Raw genomic sequence first — 10,106 nt, forward strand, 5'->3', positions numbered from 1 at the left:
TCAAAATACAACAAAACTTTAATGGAATGCTCCAAGTAAAAATATCATCAAACAAAAACTCTACAAAAATAAAGGGGTAGAGAGTGGACACGCAGAGAAGTCAGGGTTTTCCTCCAGACACACAATCCTCAATCTCAGGGACAGACACAAAGCAGAGCAAGGCTGGCTTATGACTGGAGGCGAGCCCTGAAGCACAGAGGACAGCAGTCAGGGAAAAAGAGCCGACAAAAAGGCAAAACAGGCAGCAAAATATTCACAAAGGTCCTGCAGAGTCAGAGTTGTTACCACTGTGGGAAACGGATGATTTGATGAATACTGGAGTCTTTATAGTGAGCAGGCAGGTGAGTACTTGAAAGGCTGATTGACGGCAGGTGTGCAGTGGAGGCAGAGAAGGCGGGGAACAGGAGAGGACGAACAGGAGAGGGAGAGTAACCAGCCACGCCCTGCAGCAAGAGAGAGACTAACACAGACAGGGGAGAGAGACAGACAAGAAACACTAGGGAGAGGGGAAAACACAAGAAACATGAGGGAAGAGGGAGGAGACTGCCGATACCCAACACTGTTCATAATCACTTCCACCCCTTCACCCACCCAGTAGTGCTTCTCTTGATTTAGCAACAAGGCTGGTATCATTTTATTATAGTTTTGTATTTTTCATTTGTTTTATTTATTTTTTAACTCAGTTTCATTTCAGTAAGTTTCAGGATTGGGTTTCCTTGTTTCAGTTTAGTTTTGATTCTCTAAAAATTTTAGATTTAGTTTTGTTTTAATTAGTTTTAGTATTACTTTTCTTTTTTTATTATTGTAATATAGGAGTGTTTGTCAGGGGCAAGAATTATAAAGTTCATAACAGGCAGAACAATAGGCAAGGCAATTGATTCACAGTCAAGACATCCCAGTCTCAAAAACATATGCACTAATGCCTCCTCATGCTTGTTGTGTGACAAAAGACTAAAATTAAAGACATTTCTTGTACCCTTTTTTTAATTTTATTTTATTGTAGTTTGTAAATACACAATATCATTTCAGTTAATTCTTTTGTAAAGTCTAGTTTTTATTTTTATTTCAGTTACCTAAAATGTTTTTTCCCACCTAGCTTTAGTTTTGAGTTTAATTTTGACTATTAACTGTAATAGACTTAAAGAGGAGGGGAAGGGTGAAATGAATGAATTAGACCTTAACCACAGTCGAGGGGCAGGTGTGGTTCATGAGGTAGAGCGGGTCGTCCACAAATTGGAAGATCAGCAGTTAGTCCACATGCCGAGGTATCCTTGGGCAAGATACTGAACCTCAGATTGCTCCTGGTGGCTGTGCCATCGGTGTGTAAATGTCTAAAAACGGAGTAGCAAGTGGCACCATATACAGTAGCGTCGGCCATCAGTGTGTGCATGTGTGTGTGAATGGTTGAATGTGACTTGTAGTGTAAAAGCACTTTGAGTAGTCGGAAAACTAAAAAGGCACGACATAAATGCAAGTCTATTCACCATCCCATCCAGTCTGTGGAAATGTAAGCAAAGTTTTTGCCAACTGGAACCCAAACACACCTCCAACTATGACACTGCTCTGCTTGCTACCCACGAGCTCACGGTCAAGGCCAGTAAATGAAGGGTGGGAGTTAGCTAGCACCCTAGATCACATTTGATTGAATAAATTTATGTCACGGCACAGAGTTTAACATCAGTCATTAACAATGTTTTTTACATTTTACAGGAATAAAAGGTTAGAATATTTAGTTTTCTGGTGAAACTGTAATTAGATGGTGTCTATTCAACATCACGGTCATTTAGGAAGTTGTTTTGTATTGCGTCATACTAAGAGGCTTTCTGATATATTTTTCCAGCTCATATCAATGAGGAAAGATGAAATATTGCAAACACTTAGTGTTGTTAATAAAAACCTACAATGTTAAAGATCTGTTGTTGTTGTGCAAAAGTGCCAGTAGCCCCCTGACCCCTCTAACTCTAACCTGCACCTATAAACAAGTCCTGACCCTCAAATGGTCCTGAGAGAAAGTCAAGACTAAAATGGCCTCGCTTTCCAAAAACGTCCTCAGTCTCACTGTCTTCATGACTCATGTCCGCACGTGAGCACACACTCATATACAAACACATAAATGCACATCCTTTTTAGAGTCTGATCAAAAGCAGACACACTATTGTTGTTTACCTATCCACAAAATCAGGAAGGATAAACTGGGGGATCCATGATGTTGGGTCAAACACAGTCGTGTTGTTACAACCTGTTTACTGGCCGAGCGGCTCTGAACCTGAAGAGACATGAGAGAGAGAGAGAGAGGGAGAGACAGGAAGTGAGGCGTGAACAGATATGACATCCTTCCTGTCCTCTTCCTGCCATTGTCTCGCACTGACATCATAGGAAGTGGGGTGGACAGAGCGCTGTGGCACCTGGTGCACTCTGTATGAACACGCAAACACTCTCGGGATGCGCTGAATAAATAGTTATCTCGGTATATAAATACACTTTATTATTATTACTGAATTCAAAAAGTACAATGAGTCCTGACTTGGAAGTTTCACAAGAGCGTCCCTCATTTCTTTCCATGTTTTTGTTTTAATGTAATTTATAGAATTTGTTTACTGATTGTACATTATCCTAAGTTCCACTTCCAGATGCTGTATATATATGTATACCAAATGCTCCTCAACTCTGTGACCACATTGTCAACTCTGGCACAGACTGACCTGGGTGTGTTTGATTTCAGACAGGGGGAAGCGCGGAGCGTTCTCAGAGCTTACGGGGTCGATGAGCCGAGCAGCAGGGAAGAAAATCAATCGGATCATCACCTTCTCCAAACGGAAACCTCCTTTACCCGGAGAGCCTTCCTCTTCCTCTGGTCACCATGACAACCCACGCTGTGGTGAGGACACAAACTGATCTAGAAGCTGTTTGGTAGACAGGCTGGTTGGTTTAAGATAGTTAAAGTTACTGGTTGGGGATTGGATTATTTGCCAAAGTATTTGCAATTTTACATCTGTGCAGTTTAAACAAGCTGATGTTAGACAATCCACAGAGGTGAGACAAACGATTGTAGCCAAAAAGCAACATTGTGCAGTAAATTATTGTATGTTTCAGAAATGTACTCTGTTGAATTGCTCAGATATACAGTAGATAACCTTGGAAAAAACACTTTGAGAAACACCCTCATGTCGAAAAATGTAACAAGACCAACACACAAAAGTCACAGTAAACATCATAGTAATAGGCTTAAAATAGTAAATATAAAGCCACTAAACACGTCTGCCATCTTTTCACAGGCTACCTCAGTGTGTGTCTGAGCGGCTCTTGGAAAGAGCGTTGGTGTGTTGTGCGAGGAGGAAGCCTGTACCTGCAGAAGGACCCCGGGGACCAGCGACCACCAGTCATTGTGGTGCCGCTCAAAGGTGCAGAGGTGGTGACAGGAGGCCTCGGCCCAAAACATCCCTTCTCTTTCTGCATCCTGCAGGGAGGCAGTGAACTAGCATCTTTAGAGGTAAAATATACTGTGGTATCTGGAGAGAGATTTAATGTAGCTTTTCATGACTCCGTGTGGACACAGAGGAGACAGACAGTTAACATGTGGGGATGACACACCTACATTTTTTTTGGAAACCAAGTTGCTTTTTTAATGTGTGTGTCCATCAGGCCAGCTCCTCAGAGGATCTCGGCCGCTGGCTGGGCGTGTTGTTTGCAGAGACCGGCAGCACTACTCTCCCTGAAGAGCTGCACTATGACTACATCGACGTGGACACGCTCACTGACATCCGGCACGCTGCCAGGCACTCCTTCCTGTGAGTCACTTCCTACAGTATACGTTTGTGTGTTTCCACACGTATTTATCTAAAGTTTTCCGTCACTTATCGTGGACTTTTATCCTGAAATACATCCGTCTCTGTCTCTTTGCTTTGTCCTCTCAGGTGGGCCACCACCACTGCTGCTTCCTCTAGCAGTGCCTCGACAGACTCCAGAACGTATGATGAGGTCTACGAAAGTGTGGCGGTGAGGAAACGTCATGTGAACCAGTGATATAATACAATATCAGTAAACTTTGAGATGCTTTAAAGCTTTTTGAGTCCTCTGTTGTTCAAGACATATACAATGGGCCTCTGACATGGTATTGATTTTAAAAATGTACTTGTTTTTCCTACAGGAGGAGGAAGTTGAGAGCAGGGCTGGACAGGTGAGACGTCACGCCTCCTTCTCCAGCAGGGACTCTGAAAAAACTGAACAACAGGCCGCCGTCAAGAGACACGCCTCCAGTGAGTCTCCTTACATTTCATAATTGATTAGATTGTGAGATATGTTACGTCTGGCTTCTCCTGATCCTGAAGTAAAAGTCTGTCAAAGTGGATAATTAACTTGCTCAACGACATTTTGTCTCATCATATATACACTCTGTGTCTGTTAGATGTAAATCAGTATGCACGGTATGGGAAGACGCGTGCAGAGGAGGATGCCAGGCGGTACTTGATTCAGAAAGAGGAGCTGGAGAAGCAAAAGGAAGAGCTGAGACAGGCACTGATCTCCCTCCGCAGGGAGAAGAAGGAGGTGAAGGAGGAGATGAAGACAGTCACAGGTCAGAGACAAATCACACACACAGCACTGTTTAGACTTCAGCTTTGTAGCAGTACTAACTCACGAGTGTGCGTGCGTGTGTGTGTGTGCGTGCAGGTCATGGTGTGGAACAGCGGTTAGCCAAGCTGGAGACACTGTGTAAACAGAAGGAGGAGGAGCGGGTGGAGCTGGAGCTCAAACTGACAGAGGTCAAAGAAAACCTGAAGAAATCGTTGGCTAGAGGAGCGCTGGGTCCTCCCACTGACACCAAGATCAGCGTCAAGGTAGGCAGCCACAGCAGAGACACTCTGCTGTGTCATTCTTATACGAAGCTATAAACTGTAAAGAGACTTCTTAATTTAAGCACACTTACTGTATATCTTAATGAATTTATGAATTTACCTTAATACTGTATAAATGCATTGATCTTTAGTAGATGTCAGACTCATAAAGTGCTGTTAAGTTGCAGACAGTTGTTCCATCACTGTTTTATTTTAAGGGAATACTTACTGGCTTATTCCTGCTGAGAGAGATCAATATCAATATGATGTCTGTATGCTAAATATAAAGCCACAGTCACTGTAGCAGCCAATTAATGACTGAAAGCAGAAAGCTTTGCTCTGTATAAAGGCCAAACAAAATCTGCCTACCACCACCTGTGAAGCTCACTAATTAATATGTTCAAAGTTGTGGATTTACTCGAAGGTATTTGCTGGACAACTTCTTACCTGTTAACAGTGACCTCCTTGAGTCTTTTTTGGTTGCCTGGCAACCTCACGTTGATGACAAGACTCCAGGGGCCAGTTGCACCAACAGGGCTTACGACTGGTCTTAAGCTATATCAGTTGCATCATCTAAGCTTAAGCCTTCTTCTTGGATAGAGCAGGCATAAAGTCAAACTTTCAGCTGTGTATCAGCAGCCTGATGCACAACCCAAGAGCCACAGACTTTAAACAGTCACACAGCTTTCCTGCTAAAGTCTCCTTTTTGTCTAGCTAAGTTACAAACATGAACACATGTCATGCCCTCCACCTCAAAACAAAGGTTGACCTGTGAGAGGTGGGCTGCTAATGTCAGTTATCAAGCAAGATAGAAAGCTAATGAGCTAGTTAGCTGCAGCATATTAAGCTTTCTGCAAATGTCACTTGGTCTGTTCATGCTGCTGTGGTTGATAGTCGGCAATGCCAATGCTAATACACTGTCCATCCATGAGTTCTAAGCTTCAGCCAAGTTTGTCTACTTCGTCTGTTTGACATTAGCCTACCTCTGGAGCTCCACCTGCTGGCTGCTTTCAGTCAAACAAAAACACATATCTCCTGTACATCTCTATTAATCATCATATCTGTGTGACATTTCTTTTTCTTTCTCCCTGATCCTCCATAAATACGTTGCCACAAATGATAAATAATAAGCTACACATTGGCAAGACAGTGGGAGGATGTTAACAGTGTATCACAGCAACACATGCACTGCTAAGCAACAGCCAGAGTCGCTGGGAATTTACATGAACATGCATCGCTAAGACTGGGTGTAGTTAGGACTTGGCTGAAGTTAAGTTGGTGCAACCCACGTAAGGTCCATGCTAAAGACTGATCTTAGTCTTAACAAAGACTGACTTAGCAGTAAGATCCAGGATAAGTAAAGACCAGTTGGTGCAACCCGCTCCAGGAGGTCTCTGCTCTTGGCCAAAAATTAGTCCAAGAAAGCAAAATAAGCATATCTTCCAAAATCTTAAACTACTTCTTTAAATGAGTGAAATCTGACATTTGTGTTTGTGTGTGTGTTTGTGTGTGTTGGTGTGTACAGGCACAGGGCAGTAAGGTTGAAAAGGTTTACAATGAGACTGTGCCGATCAACTCAGCAAGTGAGCTTCGGAAACGCCCTCCGTCTCTCTACGCCTCCTCCAAGGGGAATGTCATGCAGAAGGCGAAGGTAGAGTGTGTGTGTGTGTTTGTGTGTGTGTGTGTGCGTGTATGTGCACGTGTGTGAAAGAGAGATAGAGGGAGAGACTGTTTGCTGGGTAACACACTGAACCTGAGACACCCTTGAAGAAAAAGTTTCCAAATGATACTCTTTGATCCAGATAAAATGTTTGGGATCACAAGACTACTGTAGTTCGTGTGTGTGTTTGTGTGTGTGCGTGTGCGTGTGGTTGAGTGAGTGATGAGGACAGCTAGAAATGTTTTCCTCACTTTGTGCTGTGTCATGGTTTCTAGGAGTGGGAGTCAAAGAAGGGGACCTAGACTGCGCATAAACAGATCGACAGATGGATTCATGGAGAGGAAGAAAAAAACTGAGCTGCGACAGGAAATTGTGTAAAAGAAGAAACAGATGAAGATAACTGGCACTGAGAAGGAGGAGAAGAGAAGAAGATAAGGATGAGGAGGAAGAGGGAAGAGTACAGACTTGGACACAGTCTTCCCTCATCTTACCAAAGAGGAAAAAGAGGAATCTTTGCAAGTCCAGGCAGCACTGTGCTGTCTCAACCACTGTAAATATGACGAGACTTTACTGGTGAACCAGTTCAGTATTAATGTGGATCACTATGAACATGATATATATGTTTGTGTGAGTTTGCATGTGTGTTTACATTTGCACAGGGCTGCAGAAAGTGAAAATGTGGTTGTTTCATAGAAATGCATCACAGAGGGAGAGTGTGGTTCATCAACACTGTGAGTTCAGAGTAACAGGCAACACTTCCACTGATTTTATTCCTTTTATACAGGATGCTTGTCAATGTAAAGTGAAAAAAACTAAACTATAGAATTATTATTATTACCTTAAGTTATCTTTATTAGTGAGAAAAGTATCCCACGTCTTGTGAAGTGTTTTTAAAATATCAGGAAAGCATATTGAGTATGACACTGTTCTTGAAACCAGTGGGTAAATGTTTATTATTGCAATGTGAAACTATTGGTTTTTAACCATTATATGTGATTTTGTTCTTTCATATTGCCTTTTGCACTTTATCTTGTTGTATATTGTGGTTAAGCAAATGTCTTGGAAATTAGCCTTAGCACCCCACTTCAGAATTGTGAGGATAAATGCCTGTGTCTGCTCTCTCTGTTCGTCACAGAAATATGAACACACACATGTTGGAGTAAATGATGACTTTATCAAGACATGTTTGTTTGGCCTGGTGCTTCTCCCAGGATAAGTTTACTGCAAGAAACCAAAGAACTCTGAACTATAAGCGCCATCTAGTGGCGATATTAAATTAAGATACTGCATTGGGTGGACAAATTGAATAATATACAAGAAATCAGTTTGTACTAAGTGATATAAGTAAAATACTTCCAAAAATTTTTAGTTTTCTGATATGTTCATCCACGCTATCCACATTTTTCGTCAGGTGCAGCGTCTATATTTCCTTTCATGCACTGCATTGTAAAGACAACACACCCAAAAACAGTTTTAATTATGCACACTGACTGTAAGAGCAGGTGCAGATTATTTGTTGTCATGGTAATGGAAATATGTAAATGCTATCTCATTTAGCCATATGTTTTACATGCAAATACATTACATGTGTCACATTATGTGAGTGAGCTTATATCTGATTGGATGCTGTAGGATAGGTAGAGCCACAGGAATTGCACCAGGTGGGTGTCTCCTCCCACTCACTGAGTGTGGCACGTGGGAGCGCAGACCGCAGAGAGAAATGTTTGGTATGGGAGTTACAACGCTGAAAAATATGTCTCGGAGCAAAATCTGTCGTGTGACAAATACGTGTTTTGAATTTTGGCAGGGATGACAAATATTGTCCTTCAAAACATGTTTTTACTAAGAATTGTTTGTGTAACGCGAGCCGGAAATAACCCTGCCCACTGGGAAAATGACCAACATGAGTAAGTAGATTTCTTTAAATACACTTTGCCACTGTGAACACAGTACAGCCTCAAAACCTGATATATGATATTTGGTATTTAATGTGTATTTCAAACGTGTAAGAACAAAAAAAGACATGAACATACAAACAAGCAGACAGACAATTAATACTTAGAAATAATGAAAAGCAATTGTCAGTGTGTAGTTACTTTGATTTACACTTTCGAAAAGGAGTGAGAGGAAGTATAAACTTATTAAATTCCACCCCTTCTCCATAAGTCACTGACTGAAATAAAACAGACAGCTTCCTCATATAGATAAACCCATAACTTAGACTTTTCTAAATATACCAGTTATTACCTTTTAACTTTGTCACACAAGAATAACCCATAGGCCTATGTATATAAAAGTAAGTACCAAATATCAATCTTACAAAAACCTATCTTAGTAAATAATATGAATTACCAATTATCTGACTTACAAATAGTAACCAGTCCCAAGTGTATGATAGATTTTAATACCAACTGTCTTTGCATTACAAAAATAAATATGAACATTAACATTACAGATATATATCTTCATCAACTTGTCCTGCTATCTTTTTCTATTTAAATAAGCGAGCATATGAATTATACAAAGTGTGAATAAACCTGATCATAACTAATGAAATATCACAAAGTGAGAGGAGTTCTCCTTCATCCTCTGTACGGACTGATACAAAACCATACTTGAGAAATTAAAGGGTCAGTTCAATCAAATTAAACAAAAAAAAATGTTCTCTCACTTACCCCATAGGACATGGCCAAACTGACAGTTTAAACTTATTTATGGTGCACTGCATTAATAAAATCAGGTACGTTTCTGTCAAGCGTCAGTGTCCAGGGCCGTCACAACCAGACAGGCAAACTAGGCAATTGCCTAGGGCCCCAAACCCTAACCCTTCTCCTGTAGGGTTAGGGGTAGGGGTTAGGGGTTAGGTGGCCCCCAGAAACGGCTGACATTGGTCCATATCAATGACAATATGATGGAAACCCTATAGACACTGCAACAACGACAACACGTTGGAATCCCCCCTAATGGGGCCCCCTACTAGCTGCTGCTTGCAAGTGGCTAAGTACGGTGATAAGACGTCCTGCACTGTGCGGGACTGCACAGCATTTCTGTGCGCTTCATGCAAATTGAGACCATGTCCCGCATGATTGGTTGCCACCCGCACTAGCATTGTTGGAGTTGTACTATGGTACCTCACGGTACCATTACTGTGGGATAAGTTCAAAGTTCAAATGCAAGCAAAACAAATCATTCAGGACGCTATGCAAGTACAGATTTCAACCAGCAGCAGAAACGAAAGGCGAATCCTGCCGGTTGTGGGTTGAACAGGGGTCAAATACGCCACAAGATAAGGCTTACCGGCAACGGGGAAGTCCGGCTCCAGATCCAATAATTTCCTCTTTGTTGATTTCATGACTGCCCAGAAATACCTGAACAGCAGAGCCGTGGCGGCACACAGGTGTGATGTGTCAGAGGAGAAACGAGCCATTCACATTTCTCTTTGTGGCAGGTAACAGCCCACAAACCTCACCGCATTTTAGGGACTGTTCTTTACTTATGGGGGGACTGTTCTTTACTTGTCAGGGGAGGAGGGTGGCTGGTTGATTCTTATTTTATTTATTTATTTTATTTTGATCCCCCTTATGTTAATCACTCATTGATGCTGTTTTTGAAGT

At 41.8% G+C, this 10,106-nt stretch overlaps 1 protein-coding gene across 2 annotated transcripts in view; it reads left to right on the forward strand.

Moving 5' to 3' along the window:
- The window catches only part of afap1l1b (actin filament associated protein 1-like 1b), a 47,546-nt gene that overhangs the window by 15,574 nt on the left and 21,866 nt on the right, over positions 1–10,106 (forward strand). Inside the window, exons 11-19 of one of the 2 annotated variants that reach the window (XR_007450626.1) lie at positions 2,723–2,878; positions 3,276–3,490; positions 3,643–3,788; positions 3,915–3,996; positions 4,148–4,256; positions 4,406–4,573; positions 4,669–4,835; positions 6,358–6,483; positions 6,768–8,399. Coding sequence is in view for 1 of the 2 variants with exons in the window: in XM_049592216.1 (XP_049448173.1) it covers positions 2,723–2,878; positions 3,276–3,490; positions 3,643–3,788; positions 3,915–3,996; positions 4,148–4,256; positions 4,406–4,573; positions 4,669–4,835; positions 6,358–6,483; positions 6,768–6,794 (1,196 nt within the window). In the remaining variant the exon portion in view is untranslated. Of the gene's footprint in view, positions 1–2,722; positions 2,879–3,275; positions 3,491–3,642; positions 3,789–3,914; positions 3,997–4,147; positions 4,257–4,405; positions 4,574–4,668; positions 4,836–6,357; positions 6,484–6,767; positions 9,311–10,106 lie in introns of those variants that run through there. The other variant, XM_049592216.1, reaches the window with a different exon arrangement.

Source organism: Epinephelus fuscoguttatus, linkage group LG12, assembly GCF_011397635.1.
Source record: "Epinephelus fuscoguttatus linkage group LG12, E.fuscoguttatus.final_Chr_v1".
Classification (NCBI taxonomy): Eukaryota; Metazoa; Chordata; class Actinopteri; order Perciformes; family Serranidae; genus Epinephelus; species Epinephelus fuscoguttatus.